General features: G+C 52.5%; 3 protein-coding genes across 3 annotated transcripts; all 3 read left to right on the forward strand.

Annotated features, from left to right (window-relative positions):
- Positions 1-69: 69 nt before the first annotated feature.
- IUM83_14819 (reverse transcriptase) lies at positions 70-2,724 on the forward strand (the record flags this gene model as incomplete). The annotated part of the gene is made up of 1 exon (XM_067939591.1): positions 70-2,724. The coding sequence occupies one exon, from the start codon at positions 70-72 to the stop codon at positions 2,722-2,724; it is 2,655 nt and encodes an 884-aa protein (XP_067788005.1).
- A 10,848-nt stretch (positions 2,725-13,572) lies between these two features.
- On the forward strand, positions 13,573-14,353 carry IUM83_14820 (uncharacterized protein; the record flags this gene model as incomplete). Its single annotated transcript, XM_067939592.1, has 5 exons — positions 13,573-13,592; positions 13,656-13,733; positions 13,838-13,845; positions 13,908-13,967; positions 14,052-14,353. 5 exons carry the CDS (start codon positions 13,573-13,575, stop codon positions 14,351-14,353), a joined length of 468 nt encoding a protein of 155 aa, XP_067787925.1.
- A 3,563-nt stretch (positions 14,354-17,916) lies between these two features.
- On the forward strand, positions 17,917-18,828 carry IUM83_14821 (Alpha-L-arabinofuranosidase B; the record flags this gene model as incomplete). The annotated part of the gene is made up of 1 exon (XM_067939593.1): positions 17,917-18,828. The coding sequence occupies one exon, from the start codon at positions 17,917-17,919 to the stop codon at positions 18,826-18,828; it is 912 nt and encodes a 303-aa protein (XP_067787928.1).
- Positions 18,829-21,558: the final 2,730 nt, after the last annotated feature.

The raw sequence follows: 21,558 nt of genomic DNA on the forward strand, positions 1-21,558 counted from the left end.
GACGGATTCTATCAGATCCTAATGCGTGAGAGGAATATCCCTCTCACGGCAGTGAGCACGCCAAGCGGCATGCTCTGGGAATGGCTAGTGATGCCACAGGGGCTTAAGAACGCCCCTGCGACCTTCAACAGGTGCGTGACGCACTTGTTGCGCTCGGTGCGCGACTTCGCACCGAGCTACTTCGATGATGTGTTCATCCACAGCCGGGCTGTGGACGAGAAGACCGACATTGAGATGTACAGGGTGCATCTCCGGAAGCTACTTGAGCTTATGCGAAAACATAAGCTCTACGCGAACCTGAAGAAGTGTATCTTCGGGGCGAGCGAGATACCCGTCCTCGGGTGTCTCGTAGGGAAAAATGGTGTTCGCCCTGACCCGGAAAAGGTCAGAGTGATTAATGAATGGCCAACGCCTTCAAGTGTCAAGGAACTGAGGCAGTTCCTTGGCTTGGCCACGTACTTGTGCAAGTACGTGGAGGATTACGTGGGCAAGATCCGCCCGCTGTCACAACTTCTTAAGAATGAAGCTGTGTGGAATTGGACAACCGATTGCCAAAAGGCATTCGATGCAGTCAAGCGGGGCTTGCCTGAGGCGCCGATCTTGGCAGTGGCTGACCAAGATCACCCATTTCACGTAGTATGTGACGCATCGGATTTCGCGATCGGATGCGCGTTGATGCAGCACGATCACGAGGGCCGTGATCGTGTCGTCTACTACCAATCGCGTCAGTTGAAGCCAGCTGAGCACAACTATCCGGTGCATGACAAGGAACTCCTTCCCATGAAATACGCACTCGCAAAGTTCCGAGTGTATTTGCTTGGAAGTAGACCGTTTGTGGTCTACACCGACCATGCATCACTGCGCACTGCAGTGAAGTCACCACACTTATCACAAAGAATGGCGAGATGGCTCTCATTCTTTGCGGAGTATAACTTCCGGGTCGAATACAAACCCGGAAAATTGAATGTGGGGTCCGACGCGCTATCACGTCGGCCGGACTACGCAGAAGCTGCTGACGTCAATGCCATTGACGCCATGCGACCGAGCACACCCACATCGTCCCTGTTGGATGATGTGCAGGCCGCGTACGCGCACGACGCGGACGCGAAACTCTTGCTGGCCTATGGCACAACACCTTCTGACAAGGCTCGTCAGAAGTTGCCCAAGCACCTTCGTGCGCGTGCACACCGATATCGGGTGCACGACGGACTGCTTCTTTATAATGCAGTCGACAACAACGCGAATCGCGTTGTTGTGCCAAATGACCATGACCTGCGACTCAGGATCATGTACGAGTATCATGATGCCCCGACCGCGGGACATCTCGGACGTGAGAAGACAGACGTCCTTCTCACGCGGGACTTCTACTGGCACCACTATTACGCGTGGGTGCGCAAGTACATCCGTCTTTGCGAGGTGTGCCAACGCGTAAAGCCTGCGCCGTTTGCGCAGGCTCCATTACAATCACTACCGACTCCGTCGGAGTGTTGGAAGTCCATGTCTTTGGACTTCATCTTTGGTCTTCCCCCGGACAGCGGAGGGAATACCGGTGTTGTGGTCTTCGTCGACCGCTTCAGCAAGATGGTACATCTTGCTGCGGTGCCGGCAGAGGTGACCGCGAAGCAGACGGCCCGTCTGTTCGTCGACATGGTGTTCAAACACCATGGTATGCCGACCGACATCGTGTCGGACAGAGACCTGCGCTTCACAGCGCACCTGTGGCAAGAAGTGTTTACACTTCTTGGGAGCCAGCTTTCCATGTCGACTGCGGATCATCCGCAGACGGACGGTCAAACCGAGCGCGTGAATCGCGTGCTCGTCGATATGTTGAAGAGCTACGCTCACTCGTTCCAATACTGGAGCGAGTATTTGTCGATGGCGGAATTCGCCATCAACAACTCGGTGCATGCCTCGACCGGGCATACACCGTTTTATGTGAATGCCATGCGGCATCCCCGTCTGCCGAGTTTACTCGGAGTGGCGGCTCCCACTTTAAGTGGGGGAGGATCTACGACTGCAACACAGCAGCCGCAGAAAACCGCTGACACTTGCACAGTGCCAGCTGCAACAACGAACAAAACGCATGCGTCTGCGCAGGGCGCAGACTCCCCCAACAACAAGGCCAACGACCACGGGTCTGCGCAGGGCGCAGACACCGCGACGAACCACGCAGAGGCCGGGACTCTAGCGGAGAGAGAGCTGAATGACTTCAGCTCGGATGCAATCAACTTCCTTACCAAAGGACAAGCCGTGATTCGGTTTGTCCAAGATGCAATAACAGCTTCTGTTGATCAACAAAAGCTGAACGCAGACAATGTGGGCAGAGGCAACACAAATGACTTCAAGGTTAGTTCATCGGTTTTGTTAGCTACTCAAAACCTGCCTAAACATGCAGTTTCGGATTTCGGAGCAAGCAAGCTTGCTCTGCGCTTCATCGGGCCGTTCACTGTGTTGGCACGGCACGGCAATGCTTACACGCTAGACATACCGTCTAGCATGCGCCTCCATCCGACCTTTTACGTCGGACGGCTGAAGCCATACCTGCAGCACGAGCCATCTAGCTCGGCTGACCCGAAGCCTCGGCAGGAGCCGAGGCAGAAGCGGAAGCCTTGGCCTCGGCGACGAGCAGCCTCTCCTCCAGCGCGCGGACGCGCTGGAGCAACGCCTTCATCCGGGTCCCCAACTCGACCTGGATATTCGAGGCGGTCTGCGAGACTGCCGTGACTTGAGCCTTCTGTTCGCCAGCTCCTGCTTCAGGGCGGCGAACTCAGCGCCCTGCAAACGCTCCACGGCGGTCACACGGCGCATACTGATCAGCCCGGGGCTGATCATACCCGGGGCGTGTTCCCACCCCCGCCACCGCCGATCCGTGACGCCCGCGGCTCAACCCGCTGGATTGTTGAGCGGATTGTTGACCATAGTATCCCGAAAGCGAACCCTCAAGGGGCTCGTTTTCGTATTCGTTGGAGAGGATTTCCTCCCCATCGAGATACATGGGAGCCGCGGAACGTCTTGCTGGAGGGCGCAGCGGAAGTAGTGCGAGCGCTGCGGTCATCGTTAGCGCCCGAACCCTCACGTGCTAAGAACTTAGCACGGAGCTCTTTGAGATTCTCGGGCACATGGAACGACGTGTACCCGTTCAGGTCGCGGTCGCTGAAGCGGACCGCGCCTGGGAAACACTTCGCGCACTGAAAGCCCTCGGGCACAGCGCACGGCACGTTAGCCTCCTCCGCAGCAGCGTGGGGCTGCTCCAACTTTCCACGATTCGAGTACGTCTAGAAGCGATCACGCGCTTGCTTAATCCGATCACGGTAAGCTCTCGGCTTCTTGTTGAAGTTCTCAACAAAAGCATTCCAATTTTAAAAATGTTTTAGTAGTTTCAGAAAGCTAAAATCCTGGAATATCCGATAGACCAATCAGCGACCTCTGGATCGTGCTAGAAGATTGTAAAACATTCCTAGAAAATCCTAGATTTTATTTAAGAAACGTTACCAATCAACGGCTTCCAGTTTCTCCACATGAGCAGCGACGTTTTTCAGCTCCTCAAGGACAAGACCGCTCTAGGGGACAGAAGGGGCATCAACTGCATTCACGGGAGGAGCGGTTACTTCTGCACTCGAGCTGCTGTCGTATTCTAGGCATCGTTCCAGCCTCCGTCGCTACTGTCAGATATACTTTCAGAGTTCGTTTTGGTCTTGCTCGTTTTCTCAGCTTCGTAGAAACTGGGCTCCTCATCAATCACTAACTTTCAAGGCCAAATACAAAAAAAAAAACTCAAAAACAGGTTAGTGATACTTTTGATAAAATTCCTCACAAATGCAATTGTTCTCTACAAGCCAGGAAAGTCGGTACACAGAGGAAGTGTGCTAGCGAGAGTATACAACTCTCAATGAACGGCAGTTCACGTGTTCCTGGCCGAATGGAACGGATCGATCAGAAATACGGTAGATCTAAGACTGAGTGTATTTATAGGTTTGTACAGATTTGGCCTGCATACAAACACAAAGTTCCCGAGAGTTTATCTTATACAAAATGAATTGGTTGGCTCTGAGGATTCTTGGGTCACTACTCAGGGGAGTGACCTTGTGTAGCCATCCCTGAATAGTGCCAGGGTCAATATTCCATGTAATATCGTGGCCACTCGTTGAATACAATTGTTACTGTATTGCTCCTGTCCTAAGGGAACTCGTTTACTGAGCGAACGTTTTTATAGCCAATAATGGTGCAGTATTGTTAGCATATGTTGAGGAGAGACTACCATGAAAATCGAAGCTTAGGGTGACTAAATTGGCTAGCTGAATCAGGACGGTATAGCTTCTCTCATTCCTCGATAGTTTCGTCAATGACTCGACCTCGTACAACTGGAAAAGGCAAAAGGCAGAAGACGTACACACATAGCAGTGGACTACAGCCACAAGCTTAAAGTTCTCGACAAGCTGGCTAATGGTGTCACAGTATGAGCCGTAATTGACGAGTTCTACCCTTCCATCAGCAAGGCCGAGCAATAGCGGAAGCAGAAGCAGATATCTAGGTGGACGCACAATGCGGGCTTTATTCAAGATGGGTGTGGCAATGGCAAAGGACACTTGCAACATTTTCGCAGGAATGGTGATGCAACAATACTCTCAGCCAATGCTGAAAAAGATATCGTCTTGTGGCTGAACTCCATGCGGAAAGAAGGCTGTCCTGTATCGGTAAAAATGTTGGATTTCAAAGCGTTAGAGGTGGCCGCAGATGAATAGATTTCTGACGAGATATTTTCTGCGTCGTACTCTTGGACACGGCGCTTTCAACGCAAACATAAGCTATCGATTCGCGCACGGACACGCCAAGGACAAACAACGCCGGCGGACGCAGCGGCAACACGGGTGAAATGTGTAGAAGAGGTCAGAGGTGTCATCTGCGAGAACAAGATCGCTAAAGTCTTCAACGCGGAACAGACAGGTATGTAACGTAGCCTATCGCTGCCTTCAGTAAATAGTCTAACCCGTTGCGTGTTGCGATATCTGTTTTCTTCGAATATCTCCCTCGCAAGACCATCACGACGCGAGGGAAGGAGACCGTAGAGTGTAGCGATAAAGATAAAGAGAGGGCTACAGCGATGCTCTAAGCCGACTGGCATGGAAACAAGCAAGAACATTTCATTGTATTCACGACTGGTGAGCCTCGGCACAAACATATACAGAACGAGAACATCGCACAGCGGCACGGTTTCAGTACACGGTTGTGGAAGGAAATCGCTCGTCTGCAAGAGAAGCATGCATGCCAGATCTACGGGAACTCGTCAGCGTGGTGGAATGCTCATATCTCGCTCAAGTTTCTAGACTACCATTTTGGTTACAGAACCGAAATGGAGGAGACGGTGCTGCTACTCTGGGACGATTTCTCGGGGCACTGGTGTAACGAGGTTACACACACAAGTGACAACAGTCACTTGTGCATGACAACGGTCACAAGTGACAACTGTCACTTGTGCATGACATTTGTCACTTATGGTTTAACAGATAAATATCTGTTAAAGGTTTTAGATACTTCCTCACATTGGTGTAGGACACACCAATGGATACATTGAAGTGGGCCACCACAATGAGTGGTCCACACCTACCCAAAAGATCCTATTGGTAGAAAGCAGCATCTTTCTACCAATTAGAGACGTGCATATTGGCGGGGCTCTGACAGCCAGCCGCTGTCAACCCCTTTCATAGACGATAAACAGTTTTAGCAGATTTAGGAGGAAGATCAATTTACAAACAATACAGTTCTCAGTTTACCTAATCAAAGTCACTTGGAGTCTTTATTTGATTTATATTATACTTGTGTACTCAAGTATAATTAACGACTGTCAACAGTCATTGGAGAAGCAGCGATAGCTACGATGCTGCGTACGCTATCGCCGACGGAGCAACATGGTGTTGCTCTGGGGTTCATCATGAAGAGCAGCGCGATGCTGCTTCCTCAGCGACGGCGTCGTCGGGGACGACACCGCGTGCTCAATCATCGAAATTGAGCGTAAGCAATTACGTGAGAAGAGAGGGCGAGCCTCTCCTCCGATGGCTTGTCGAACTCGACACAGCCATCGCGGCTCGACGTATCGTTGACCCGCTGTCGAAGGTCGCGTTCGCCATGTCCTGCCTTGGCGGACGTGCAAGGAGTTGGGCGTATGGACGACGACTCTCCGATCCTTCGTGCTTCAGCACGTACGAAGTGTTCAAAGAGGAGCTCAAACAAGCGTTTGAGCCCTCGCAAAACGAGTTCCGGTCGGGGGCGGAGTTCCTCGACCTTCAGCAGGGTAAGCATGACGTCCATGCTTACGCGCAGCGTGCACGGTACTTGGTCTCGAACATCGTGACCAACCCGATAGACGAGACGACTAAAGTCGTCACGTTCATGAAGGGACTGAGAGATGGGGGCCTGTGAAGACCTATCTCTTCCGAGAGTTCCCGAGTACTCTCGAAGCTGCGATTACTCTCGCAATGCAAGAAGACTTTAGCCTGCGGCAGGCTAAACTGCATGTGAACGTGCCGAGGCCGCAACCACGCCCGGTAGCGAGGACGGGAGGTCCGGAACCATTGGACCTCTCGAAGGCAACGGCTGCTGGTCACCAGCAGCACGGAAGTAATGTGCGATGCTTCCGTTGCGGAAGGATCGGTCACTTTGCCAGAGAGTACACGGCTCCCGTGCACTACAATGGTGGTCGTCGTGGCGATGCCGGGCATCGCCGCGAACAATCAAAAAACGTGAACATCCAGTAGGCACGGGGTGCCCTACTGGTAATGCAGTCGCGCGTGCCGACATTGGGCACACGACACTGAGGACTGCAGCCCCCAGTGTGACCAGATCTCGCTGCAAGAAGCAAGATGACAGGCCGAACCTAGTCATCTTGAAGGTAACGTCGAAGAGAGCGAGCGACTCCCTTCGAGCATTGATAGATTCGGGCGCGTCGAACAACTTTGTTCGACTGCGGAGTTTACCGAGTCTCGACTTCGAGGAGGTAGATGTACCTCGAAGTCTTCTGGAAGTTCGATTGGCAACAGGTGCCATCGTGAAGACCGAGAAGTGTGTCGTGAACGTGCGCTTCTCGTACAAACAACAAATGTTTGTCGAACACTTTATCGTCCTGGACCTAGACGATAAGTTCGACGTGGTAATGAGCATGCCGTGGCTTGCACGGCATGATCCGGTGATAGACTGGAAGAAGCGCACGCTCGTGCGCTTCGGTCGCGACTGCGAAACAGAGAGCGATGGCCCTGTTACCGCAGCGCACGCACCACCAGGTGCGCGCGACCCTCCAGTCGAGACAGCGCTTAATGCTGCTGTCCCGGAGTGCCCAAGGGGTGCGCGAGGATGCGCACAAGAGGAATCCACGTCGGCAATGCTGCCGACGTCGGAAGAAAAAGTTGTGCTGGTTCCGGGAACCAACACTCGCGTTCAAGCGTGTAAGGGACAGTCCCTGACCCGAAGAGGTCAGGTCGACGACGACGCGTCGACTCCGGGAGTTGACGCTGCAAACAGTGCGGACGGTTGCAAACGTATCGCACTGACGCAATTTGCATGCTGTCTTGCGGCCGGGCTGCACGAAGGAAAATGCGATCAAGCCGGGCTTGATACCGCGCGCCCGCGGACAGGGTCCGCCGGCGAACAACTGTCCACGGTCGGGCCTGGACCAGAAGTACAACTGTGCGGAGCCCGGCTCCGCACAACAAGAAGACGGCGCAAGCGGAGAACGCTGCGCAAGTCTCGGTCCGGGACCGAGACGCATCAAGAGCAGTCTGCTGGGCAGACTGAGGCGGTGACGCCGGGCGTTGAGACGCTGAACGTCTTGACGCGTACCGATACTGGATTCCAGTGTCAGAAAAAGGAACTCGCTAATCCTCCGACAAGGGCGTCGGAGTTGACTTCGCTTCCAGTCATGGGCTGGAAGCGCTACACGCGACTTGCACGATGGACGCATCGAGCAAGTCTGCGTTCTTTCGGACAGCGAAAGAACGGAGAGCGAGAGCGAAGAGCTGAGACAGCTCTTCATGGGAAGTACCACTGAGAGTGAAGACACTCTCAGTGCGAAGACGAAGCGAGAGCGCTTCGAGGAACAAGGTTGGGATTCGCTGAAGTCGAGTCGCTATTACGAACTGTTGAGGGAGTACAAAGACGTACTCCCTGAAGAGATTCCTGCGGAGCTTCCGCAGGATAAGGGTATTCAGCACGAGATTGATCTCGTGCCGGGCACGACATACTGTGTCACGCGGCAGTGGCCACCGCCGCGAGAACAAGTAAAAGCGATCGACGACTTCTTTGAAAGTCGTCGCAAAGCAGGACAAGTGCGGGAATCAAAGTCCCCGCACAGTGCTCCGACGTTCTGTGTCAAAAAGCCACAGGGCGGATGGCGCATCGTTCATGCGTATAACAAGCTGAACGATGCGACGGTACCGGCGCAGACGCCGATACCACGAAAAGATGTCATCATCGATTCGATGGCCGGGAGCACCGTTTACAGTGCTCTCGACTTGCGAGACGGATTCTATCAGATCCTAATGCGTGAGAGGAATATCCCTCTCACGGCAGTGAGCACGCCAAGCGGCATGCTCTGGGAATGGCTAGTGATGCCACAGGGGCTTAAGAACGCCCCTGCGACCTTCAACAGGTGCGTGACGCACTTGTTGCGCTCGGTGCGCGACTTCGCACCGAGCTACTTCGATGATGTGTTCATCCACGGCCGGGCTGTGGACGGAAATACCGACATTGAGATGTACAGGGTGCATCTCCGGAAGCTACTTGAGTTTATGCGAAAACATAAGCTCTACGCGAACCTGAAGAAGTGTATCTTCGGGGCGAGCGAGATACCCGTCCTCGGGTGTCTCGTAGGGAAAAATGGTGTTCGCCCTGACCCGGAAAAGGTCAGAGTGATTAATGAATGGCCAACGCCTTCAAGTGTCAAGGAACTGAGGCAGTTCCTTGGCTTGGCCACGTACTTGTGCAAGTACGTGGAGGATTACGTGGGCAAGATCCGCCCGCTGTCACAACTTCTTAAGAATGAAGCTGTGTGGAAGTGGACAACCGATTGCCAAAAGGCATTCGATGCAGTCAAGCGGGGCTTGCCTGAGGCGCCGATCTTGGCAGTGGCTGACCAAGATCACCCATTTCACGTAGTATGTGACGCATCGGATTTCGCGATCGGATGCGCGTTGATGCAGCACGATCACGAGGGCCGTGATCGTGTCGTCTACTACCAATCGCGTCAGTTGAAGCCAGCTGAGCACAACTATCCGGTGCATGACAAGGAACTCCTTCCCATGAAATACGCACTCGCAAAGTTCCGAGTGTATTTGCTTGGAAGTAGACCGTTTGTGGTCTACACCGACCATGCATCACTGCGCACTGCAGTGAAGTCACCACACTTATCACAAAGAATGGCGAGATGGCTCTCATTCTTTGCGGAGTATAACTTCCGGGTCGAATACAAACCCGGAAAATTGAATGTGGGGTCCGACGCGCTATCACGTCGGCCGGACTACGCAGAAGCTGCTGACGTCAATGCCATTGACGCCATGCGACCGAGCACACCCACATCGTCCCTGTTGGATGATGTGCAGGCCGCGTACGCGCACGACGCGGACGCGAAACTCTTTGCTGGCCTATGGCACAACACCTTCTGACAAGGCTCGTCAGAAGTTGCCCAAGCACCTTCGTGCGCGTGCACACCGATATCGGGTGCACGACGGACTGCTTCTTTATAATGCAGTCGACAACAACGCGAATCGCGTTGTTGTGCCAAATGACCATGACCTGCGACTCAGGATCATGTACGAGTATCATGATGCCCCGACCGCGGGACATATCGGACGTGAGAAGACAGACGTCCTTCTCACGCGGGACTTCTACTGGCACCACTATTACGCGTGGGTGCGCAAGTACATCCGTCTTTGCGAGGTGTGCCAACGCGTAAAGCCTGCGCCGTTTGCGCAGGCTCCATTACAATCACTACCGACTCCGTCGGAGTGTTGGAAGTCCATGTCTTTGGACTTCATCTTTGGTCTTCCCCCGGACAGCGGAGGGAATACCGGTGTTGTGGTCTTCGTCGACCGCTTCAGCAAGATGGTACATCTTGCTGCGGTGCCGGCAGAGGTGACCGCGAAGCAGACGGCCCGTCTGTTCGTCGACATGGTGTTCAAACACCATGGTATGCCGACCGACATCGTGTCGGACAGAGACCTGCGCTTCACAGCGCACCTGTGGCAAGAAGTGTTTACACTTCTTGGGAGCCAGCTTTCCATGTCGACTGCGGATCATACGCAGACGGACGGTCAAACCGAGCGCGTGAATCGCGTGCTCGTCGATATGTTGAAGAGCTACGCTCACTCGTTCCAATACTGGAGCGAGTGTTTATCGATGGCGGAATTCGCCATCAACAACTCGGTGCATGCCTCGACCGGGCATACACCGTTTTATGTGAATGCCATGCGGCATCCCCGTCTGCCGAGTTTACTCGGAGTGGTGGTTCCCACTTTAAGTGGCGGAGGATCTACGACTGCAACACAGCAGTCGCAAAAAGCCGCTGACACTTGCACAGTGTCAGCCGCGACAACAAGGACCAAGACAACCAGGTCTGCGCGGGGCGCAGACCTTGGCAGGAAGAACCAACGGTCAGCGCAGTGCGCTGACCCCCAGAACAAGGAAAACGAGTCTGTGCAGAGCACAGACTCCACAAGGAACAAGGACCACGGGTCTGCGCAGGGCGCAGACACCGCGAAGAACCACGCAGAGGCCGGGCCTCTTGCGGAGAGCGAGCTGAACGAGTTCAGCTCGGATGCGATTGACTTCATCAATAAAAGTCAAGCCGTAATTCGGTGTGTCCAGGACACGATTGCAGCTTCTGTGGATAAACAGAAGCTGAACGCCGATAATATTGGCAGGGGCAACACAAATGAATTCAAAGTGGATTCATTGGTTTTGTTATCTACTCAAAACCTGCCTAAACATGCTGTTTCGGATTTCGGAGCAAGCTGGCTTGCTCCGCGCTTCATCGGGCCATTCACGGTGATGGCACGCCACGGTAACGCATACACGCTAGACATACCGTCTAGCATGCGCCTCCACCCGACATAAAATGTCGGGCGGTTAAAGCCATATCTCCAGCACGAGCCAAGTGGCTCGTCTGACCCGAAGAGACAGACTCGACAGGGGGAACCCTCCTCTCCAGCGCGTAGTCGCGCTGGAGCAGTCAATACAGTCGGGCCTACAGCCCGACTGGCACGTTCAAGGCGGTCCGGGAGACCGCCACAGCTGGGACACGAAGGTACAGAGCGGCAACCGCCGCGCTCTGAAGGTACTCCACGACCGTCACCTGGTCGTGGAGCAATACGAGAAGAAGGTCAACACGGCGTTGACCATCGGGGCGTGTTTCCACCACCTCCGCCACCGCTGCGAGACGCACGCGGAGAAATTCGCTGGATCGTCCAGCGAATTGTTGATCATAGGAAAACAATCCGGACCTCGGATTGTTTTCGCATTCGCTGGAGAGGTTTCCCTCCCCAACACGACACGTGGGAACCACGGAACGTCCTGATGGAAGACGTTCCGGAGATGGTGAAGGAATACGAAACCCAACACGCACTACCAGCAGGAAGGTAGTGCGAGCGCTGTAGTAATCTACAACGCCTGACGACTCGCGTGCTAGACAATTAGCACGGAGATCATTGAAGCTTTCAGGTATACATATAATATACGTGTTGTGGTCGCGGTTGCTAATACGCACCGCCACCTGGACGGACAGTGCGCACGGCGCACGGACACCAGCCTCCACCGCAACAGCGTGGAGTTGTTAATACTTGCCTCACTTCGAGAAGGACTCGGAGTGCTTTGGCGCTTGCTTACCCGATCACGGTAAGCAACATAAATTCGCTTAGAGATGTCGACGCATAGACGCGGTCGACATCGAAGAATCGTACACAGACACTGTGTTGTCTGTCCCCGTGGTAGCGGCGCACCTCGCGCTACCGCGCATGGTACTCAGCAACAGAGAATTTACACTCTGCTGCAATGGCGGTCTTCAACTTGATCGTGCTCATTCCGGATGAGCACGGAAATCCCCAGCACAAACAATTGACAAGCAGTCAATATTAATTGACGTGTCGAGACCGACACGTCTAAGCTTAACGGGGGGATGGTGTAACGGGGTTACACACACAAGTGACAACAGTCACTTGTGCATGACAACGGTCACAAGTGACAACTGTCACTTGTGCATGACATTTGTCACTTATGGTTTAACAGATAAATATCTGTTAAAGGTTTTAGATACTTCCTCACATTGGTGTAGGACACACCAATGGATACATTGAAGTGGGCCACCACAATGAGTGGTCCACACCTACCCAAAAGATCCTATTGGTAGAAAGCAGCATCTTTCTACCAATTAGAGACGTGCATATTGGCGGGGCTCTGACAGCCAGCCGCTGTCAACCCCTTTCATAGATGATAAACAGTTTTAGCAGATTTAGGAGGAAAGCCAATTTAGAAACAATACAGTTCTCATTTTACCTTAAACTACCTACTTGGTGTTTTATTTGATTTATATTATACTTGTGGACTCAAGTATAATTAATTCAAATTATTAATAAACTCCTACGCTTCCTCATACACGTAGCGCAACGTGTAAGCAAAAGTAGTGAGCCAAAGTATGCCCACTACAACTGGACCCAGGAGGTGAAAACCTGCGCGGCCTCCATAAATGTCACCCTGTTCAAAGTTCCTCCACGCTACACCTACGTTTGCCAGCCTGCGGACGTGGCATGGAATCAGCCATTCAAGACGTGGTTGCGCCAACGCTGGCTAGACTACCTTCGAACTCACATTACTGAGCATCATGTCGAAGTGAGACAGCGCGCTGACGAAGCTCGCAAGGTTTCAGAGCAAGTGAATGAGGTTGCGAGAACAGAGTATCAAGAGGTAGTTCGCGAAAAGATCCAAGCATTTCAGCAAAGCCTTGTTATCAGCCCATTTGAGATGGTAACACCGAAGCGACCAGAGATAACTGTATGGGTAGCAGAGGCTTGGTCGGAGCTCACACACACGACGATTGTTAGCGGATTTGGAAAGGCCGGGTAACTTGGGGACACACGCTGGGTAGGGAGCGCTGAGATTGACGACGATTCTAGTAAAATAGCGGACGTTCTCGACCGCCTTTCTTGTCTCGGTACTGCGACAGACGAAGCAATTGGCACTGGTGACGAATTTGTCAGCAGTGATAGCTCTGTCGACGAATAATCTATGCAGTACATAAAAAACTTCCATTGTCTGTATCAATTTCGAAGGTAACCATGTTAGCTTGGACACGTAGGTCAAGTGGAAAGAGCACCGCCATTTCAGCGGATGGACACGGGTTCGATTCCCGTTGTGTCCATTATTTTTTGATTGGTTGTTGTGGTTTGCAGATATTTTGTCGCTCGGATTTAGGGCTTAGATCGATCTCTGAGATAAAATAATTCGAAGACATAAACATGCGACATGGTAGTAAATCGACCTCCAGGTGTAGGTAAGTCGCACTGCCTCTTCCTACTAAATATAACGAGCGCATCGTTGGTTCTCAGGACGCCGAGGTAACGTCGCCGGCCATTGCTACTCCGATACGGCTCTGTTGGACGTGTTTAACGGCTTGTTAGCTTCGTTTGTGAGTGCACTAGCGGCTCCTGTATCGCTGGGCTTTCCGCTTGTCTGTCGCGCGAGCTGCACTCCTCCATGTAAGACCGCATGTCGATACTACGCTACCACACTGAAACTTAGTGTGTCTCCGGCCCTTGCGACTCTAATACTAATCTGTTGAACGTGTTTGATGGCTCGTTAGCTTCGTCTGTGAGTGCACTAGCGGCTCCTGCTTCTTACGATGAGCCCACCAAGTGGTGGTGATTTGCCAGTCGACAAGCAACTTCGAGGCTCGGTGACGTTCAGGACTGGCCAGCGCTCATCAGGCTCGCGTAAAGGAATCGTGAAGTCGTTCAAGTTTGTGGCCGATGCAGGCTACTCAGTGGCCCGGGCTCAAATGTTTCGCTTCTTCTCAGGTCAGGAGTTTGATGCTGAAGTTGACGTGATCGAAGACAGGAAGGTATTCATGAAAGCCACTAAGAACGCCCGCCAGCAAGACTTCAAGGAGGTCTCCGTATCCAACTTCTGGGAGCTGCTAAAGCATCGTTGGGCCTATATCTCCGAAACTGATATTCTAACAATGTCATCAGTAAACTTCCAACTTATGAGCAGTTCACTTTCTAATTTTTTGTTTATCTTGCCCCAGCTCGACGAGTGGCGGAAGACATTCGGCGAGCGACAGCGGATCGCGTTCGAGCTGCGGCTGCTGAAATCGTAGCGTTGCAGGAGCGAGAAGGCAGGCGTCTTGGCCCTATTGCGACACACCACCTTGCCGTACACCACGCAAGGCAACCATAAGGCGCGCCATTTACGGTTCCAAGTTGCAATGTTCGCACGTCAGGCCCAAATATATCGCTAACATACTGCATACATATTCCATACACATACATAAGAAAAACGGCTCGCCAGCGGTAGTCGAGAGAGTACATGCTGCACTTGTGCAAGGTGAAGGTTTTCGGAAACTGCGGTGCTTCGGCAGATCAGCAGCGCGATCTGCCGACCACTCGTCAAGTGTCCAGATGTAAGTGTCCAATTGCATATTTTATATATATAAAGCGAGGCATTATTATCCGTACACAGTTAAAATAAATCGGCCCGAATTGCGTTTTGGATCAGCAATTCGACCACAGATAGCGTAAATCGATATCGATATCGAGGCTAGCGATTATAACTTGGAGGATTTAATGGCCATCTGTTTTTATATCAGGCGCCAGATATTATAACTCGGGCAAATCACTAGGTGAAAACGACAAACGCATTGCAAAGCATAATAAAATATAACCTTTAGTGATTAGTCGCTAAATACTTTACCGCATCGCCCCTGTCCTAAGCGAACTGTAATGTATACAGTTTACGGTACATCTGTTGCCAAGTCTCAGAATTAAATAATAAAAAGTAAAAGTTATAATAATTCTTGGTATTTTGGACCAATCAAAAAGTATGGACGCGGCGGGAATTGAACCCGCGTTCATCCGCATAAAATTGCGGTGCTCGAATAGACAGCTTGTGTCTGCGCATGAACCGACAGCGCCATGAATGAGACGCCTTGAAAATTGCGAGGGAAAGTCCTTCGTCGGCTGCAACTTCCAGCGCTTTGTACTTAAGCATCTGGTACGAAACAGGACAGCCATCCTTACGCATAGAGTTGATCCACACCACAATATCACCTTCAGCGTCATTAGAGAGGACGGTGCCCTGTCCACTGTAGCGTAGATTCTTGAGGTGACCCTTTCCTTCATCACAGACCGCTACAATGTGACCCTGTTGCTTTTTCCATTTTGAAATCTGCTTCTGTTTCCGCAGAGTATCGGACGCTGCAATTTGGGTAGAAGTGTGGAATAGCTTCGTTTACAGATTAGCCAGCAGCCAGGAATTCGAGAAGGCGGTGCTTGTGCGTATAGTCGACGTGTAGCGCTTTGGCTTTTTGCCGGTTCCTGTGGTGCGTGGTCTACCCTAGCCCTTTGAACACTGAGACCGAATCGCTGGTGGCAGCCTATAATTAGCTGGTCAACATGGAATTTTAACTACAGACGTGCGGTGTCAATGCATTGTTTTCATTGGCTAAAATAAAAATTCGCTTAGGACAAAACTTCGCTTAGGACAGAGGCGATGCGGTACTTTATGTCTTACTATGAGACAGATATTATAACCCGTCCGCAAGTAGTGAACATTGAAGTTCGGAGCAATGCAGTAGTTTACGAGACGCCACGTCCCGTAAGTCGTCTCGTAATACGTATCATAAATTATCACATAATGTATTAATATATACAGTATTCCATATGGGATTGCTGACAGTCATCTTCGCTACAACACCACAATAAAAAAGATTGTGAGCTAATCTTCGCTAATGTTATTAATATATATACCGAAGATAAAATTGCACGTTTCGATTGGATACCTAGAAGTTTCTGAAAGTAATGAGATTCAGTCTGCAACCACATAAGAGAGATTTAAGCCGCCAGAACCCACACACCAGGCTTGAGGCTTGCTCTGGTGGGGATGCTTGTGGCTATCCGACACATTTCGGGACCGGGTTCTGATACCCCTCATTACACTATGGGGCATTTTTCGGCACTTGGGGCCTCCAGCCCACCCAACTATCCTACACCGGGGAGCGGGTTGGCAGGGCGGACCACTCTACGGAGTGGCTGCTCGTCCAAGATATTGCCTATCTCCGCCCTCCGTGGAAAGTCCCGCACTCGGCGGGGATCGATCCCGGTACTCCGCGTCAGGGTTTGACCACTGGCCCACGGGATCGGTCTGCAACCACATAAGGAATACGGTAACGGAATGCGTTACATTCTACTGTATGTTATTACGTCTTGGCAGCATTGCACTACGCGTTTGTGTATGTGTAGCGAACTACCATCGAGTTACCGGTACAATAATGTGACTTCTATAATATGTCGGGCTATCGGATCGTTCTCGTAGAGACCAGCATCACACCACACTGAAGGAGAGCACGACAACCCAGTGAGTATCATCATAGCCTCCAGCAGCTACAGAAGCCGTCCGAGCATGTAGATATGGTCTGCATAGGCAGCAACCATCGAGTTGAGCATTTTCGCGATCCCTCTTTGCGAGAGATTTTATTTTTTAGCTGCTCGTGCTCGTTTCTACGAGCACTGCTCCTGCTCAGCTCGTGGTATTATACAGTTACATGTACCTCCATCGAAGCACATGTACCGGTACACCTTTTCAACTTCAAAACTGCAAACTCCAAGTTTAAGACGGCAAAATGTAAGATCAAAATGCAATACTCTATGATTGTATATTATAAACTGTATGATATATCTCGGTACAGTGTTGAAAAGTGCGATTAGCAGCATATTCAATGCCATTTTGATCTTACGTTTTGCAGTATTGAACTTGGAAGTGCAGTTTTGAAGGTTGTACTACTGTACCGCGCTCACCTTCTCCACACTTATCCTGGCCTTCCCGTCAGGGCCAGTTTCAAACTCAAAAGGCGCCATTTGCTATCGAGGAACTCTGCTCGATTGATGTCCCTGCGTGAATTTTGTGCTGTAAACACTTCTAGCCAAGCGTCTCGGTGGGAGTCATCCCGCTTACGCGGTTTTGAGACGGTCGTCTCGCAAAAGTGCGCCGTTGACTCATACTGTAAAGTACTGTGTAGTTTCTTTTACTGTAGTACTCTGGAATAAAACGACATGTACGAAATCGTGGATGTGTTGGATGTCTCACCAGCAATGGTGAATTTTCCGTGATTGGTAGTTCACCTTAGCGCAAAATTAATCAGAGGGCCGTCGCTGTAGGAGAACTGACAGGTACCTCGGGAGGAAACCCCTTCCCGGGGCAGGGAGCTGCAGTTTACCAAAGCGGGCACGAATTCTACCGTGAAGCGATTCCGGTCCTGACTCACCATCCCGTGCTCAAAAGTCCTTGAGCCGGTTCGCACGGCAAAGCGCACATTGTTATCTTCGTGCAGAACACTGCATTCTGGATTCCAGATTGCTGCGTTCTGGATGCATTTGCGGCCCAAACGTGACCAGATTGGCGTTATGCCTCCACTGGCTTCGCCGGAGTGGTCTCGCCTCAACAGGCAGCACGGGCTCATCATTCTTCATTTGACCGTCCCAGTCCCAAGCTACCTGAACTCCTGTCCGTCAGCTGATCACCATGCTTCGTGGTGTTTCGTTGTTCGCCGCCGTCCTCCTTGGAGCCGCCAGTGCTGCACCGTGCGATATCTACAACGCCGCCAAAACGCCCTGCGTCGCTGCCCACAGTACCGTTCGCAGTCTGCTTGATGCCTACACAGACCCCATGTACCAAGTCAAGCGCGCCTCGGACTCAACGACGCTCGATATCAAGCCGCTGAACGCTGGAGGCATTGCCGACGCTGCCTCGCAGGATACCTTCTGCAAGGACACCACGTGCGTCATCTCGATCATCTACGACCAGTCCGGCAAGGGCAACCACTTGACCTCGGCCCCTGCTGGAGGAGCTAAGAACACGCCCGACGATCCGTCCCGCGCTGACCGTCTCCCGGTTACGATCGGCAGAGAGAAGGCCTACGGTGTCTACATCGACGCCGGCAATGGCTACCGCAACAACAACACTACTGGTGTCCCTATTGGAGACGACGCCGAGGCCATCTACATGGTGGCTGATGGCACGCACTACAACCAGTACTGCTGCTTCGATTACGGTAACGCTGAAACCAACAACAAGGACGATGGTGCTGCCACGATGGAAGCCATTTACTTTGGCAACAGTACGCAGTGGGGCTACGGCGAGGGCACCGGTCCGTGGGTCATGGCAGATCTTGAGGACGGCCTCTTCGGTTGCGCGGCCGGCAAGCAGTGCACCAACACCCCGACGGTGTCGGCCACCCCTTACCTGGTCGCTATGCTCAAGGGCCGCTCGGGCGGCACCTTCGCTATCAAGCAGGGCAGCGCGCAGTCAGGCTCGCTGCAAACCACCTACGACGGCCCTCGTCCTAACGGCTACACGGTCATGAAGAAGCAGGGTTCTATCATTCTCGGTATCGGCGGCGACAACAGCAACTGGGCGGTTGGCAGCTTCTACGAAGGCGTGATCGTGAGCGGCGACCCGACCAACGACGTCGACGATAAGGTGCAGGCTAACATTGTGGCCGCTGCCTACGGTGGCGAGAGTGAGGAGCCTGTGTACACGTTCAGCAGCGTTGGCAGCTCCAGCGTGGCTTTACCCTAATTTGCCGGTCGTGGATCTGTCGCCCACTCCTTTATTTCTCTCGTGTAGAGTAGTGAGCTAACACGAGATCAATTACTACAACAGTACAACAAGTGCATTCAGGAGATCCCAAGTGCATCCGCCAAGAGCTTTCATGAGGGTCAGACCAGGCTGCCTGGCGCGCGAGAAACTGCTGGTACATCCCTCCTACCGGGTCACTCACTCACTCTTCTCGCCGTGTACAGACGAGGGCGTGAATAAGGAAGGCCTGATATATAACAACTTTCAAGTGGTATGAGCCAATTAGAGGGCATAAATTGCCATTGATGTGGACAAAATACAGTGCGACCCCCCGTTTTCGCGGCTGCTGACCTCTAATAAACTGTTAGAAATAATACTCCGCACATTCGGAGGCACTCGGATGATACCTTTTGGGATAGGACTGGATTGCGCAAGTGGCGTGCACATCTCCGTTTTCAAAGGTTTTCCCTGAATCAAGGGAGGGATGACACGTTCTCTGAGATTGACTTAAACTCGGGTGCATAGACCTTTTCATACCCCTGCTCTCATTAAACATTTCTGTGTCGTACAAATGTTGCGTCGCCCCTCCTGGTACACTACGCGACACTAACTCAGAAACACGAACTTTGTCTTAGCGCCAACATGGTATAAGACTGTGGATCTCGTCTCCGCAATGAAGTGTTGCTCTGAGGGCTTTAAAAGATCTTCGATGAACTATTCGCAACTGCTGGTGCCGCACAGGCTTCATTTATAAGGCCCGGATTAAGTATCAAATAGCAAATCATTTTAATGTCCATGGCATAGTTTATTACCCTCTCGTTTCTTTTATGGTCCACCCTCCGCGAGAACGGGGGGTCGCACTGTACTACTACCTCCGTTCGGAAATAGATGACCATTTGTTTTTTTTTGCGCAGCGCTCCGCCTCGTTCATTTTCCTGATTATAAAATTGTGGGAGTGCTGGAGATCTAGAGTTGACTCCAAGCGAGGCACAGTCCAGAGAGGCGCAGGCGTTTAAATTGTGGGGGGGGGGGCTGGAGATCTAGAGTTGACACTAAGCAAGACACAGTCCAGAGAGGCGCAGGCGTTCTTGTTCCGCCGCACTACATACACAAAAATGGATCTAAGATCTCACTACATACTTGAGGGGCACACGATTTGGCTTCGGGTGCTACGAGGATCCCACTTGCTGCCATGGATAGCAGGGAGGCGCTCGCATTGGCGAGAGATGTTGCATCGCATGGCAATGACGTTGCAAGACTGTCCGTTCGCATCAGTTTGTCCTTATGCAAATGTCCGAGCCGGTAATCATTTCCACCATTAGACTTCATGATATGTTCCATGGGCGCTGGCAGCGGGAAGCGCGAGTCCTCCGTCCAAGCGTCGCTCTTAGCCTTCGCCTCACGCTCATCGTCAGCAACCGAGCCCTCCATCGTCGTCGGATCCCGCATCGCTTCCAGCACACGACGCGCGCCAAGTAGAGCGTGGGGCACGTAGCGCATGTACATGCGAGACACGGGGGGAATCGTTCCGGGCACGAAAGGCGAGCGCTCCTCGTCCACCCAGGAGAAATCCAGCGGCAGCCTCGGGTTCAGCTCCATCGTCTCCGTCGAATCTGGCGTTCCAGGCCTCGGCGCAGCAGCGTCAGCGCGTGGCGTCGGCGTGGTGGTGGGGGGCGAGAGTCGTCCGGGCGGTTGGCAGGGGCAGCAGGGCGGCGGTCCATCTTGCACTCTTTCTTGACTTGACCACAGCTGCTACTCGATCTCCCATCGAGTTAATTCCACGCTTCCAAATGCGCTCGACAACTTGGCGGCCCACGTGGAAGTACATTGCAACCCGGACGATCGCCCCACGTGTCAGCTCGCCTCCTACGTTGCGAAGCAGTAGGGTTTCCCAGACGGCCTGGCGTTCACTACCCGTATCCGTAATCTCCCCCAGCCCCCAACTTTCGAATTGAATCCAGAAGCCAGTGTGCGGGCGGTGGCCAGTGTGCGGTGGCCAGTGAGCGGGGGAAAGCGCGGGAGATTCAGAATTCAAAGCCGATCGGTTTAGAAGGGGAATTATGTTGAGTAGGCTGAAATATGATTTGAAACGGTTATCTATTTCCGAACGGAGGTAGTACTTGATTTAGTTAATTATGTTACTAATCTGTGTCCGGTCTACGTATAATCCGGCGTGGCGCCAACAAGATTTGATGGTGTCGGCGTCCAGCGCATTCCACGCGTTGCTGCACCACGTGACGCATTCCACGCGTTGCTGCACCACGTGACTGCGTCCGATGTCTCGATGAAAAAAGCACAAAGGGGTCCAGCTCGCAGCACAGTCTCCAGACTGCCTCTTCGCCGCAGTCTTGCAGTACACGCCGCTTGATCCACGCGATCACACCTTGGTCCATGGGTTGGATCGCAGGGCCACCATAGACGCCCGCGGCACCTTCTTGCGGCAGCGAAAGTCGACCGCAATGCGCTTGAGCGAGCTCTCGTTGTCTAGGATCCACTTGACGGATGATTTGCCCGGCGCCTTGTCCAGCGCAAACTTCTCCCGAGCCCATTCCCCTAGCGTCGCGAGGCTCCACGTTGGCTCGCGGGTGCGCGTTGCACAGAGGGCTGCTTGGTGAGGCGCATTCTCCGTGCTTGCCGCTCCATCTTGTTCGTGACAAATTCGAATTTCCCGCCCAGATTCAAAACCCAGCTCTGCCAGCAGGCCCAGCTGGCCAATGGCGATGGCCAATG

The sequence above is a fragment of the Phytophthora cinnamomi genome (genome assembly GCF_018691715.1).
Source record: "Phytophthora cinnamomi strain GKB4 chromosome Unknown Contig56, whole genome shotgun sequence".
Classification (NCBI taxonomy): Eukaryota; Oomycota; class Peronosporomycetes; order Peronosporales; family Peronosporaceae; genus Phytophthora; species Phytophthora cinnamomi.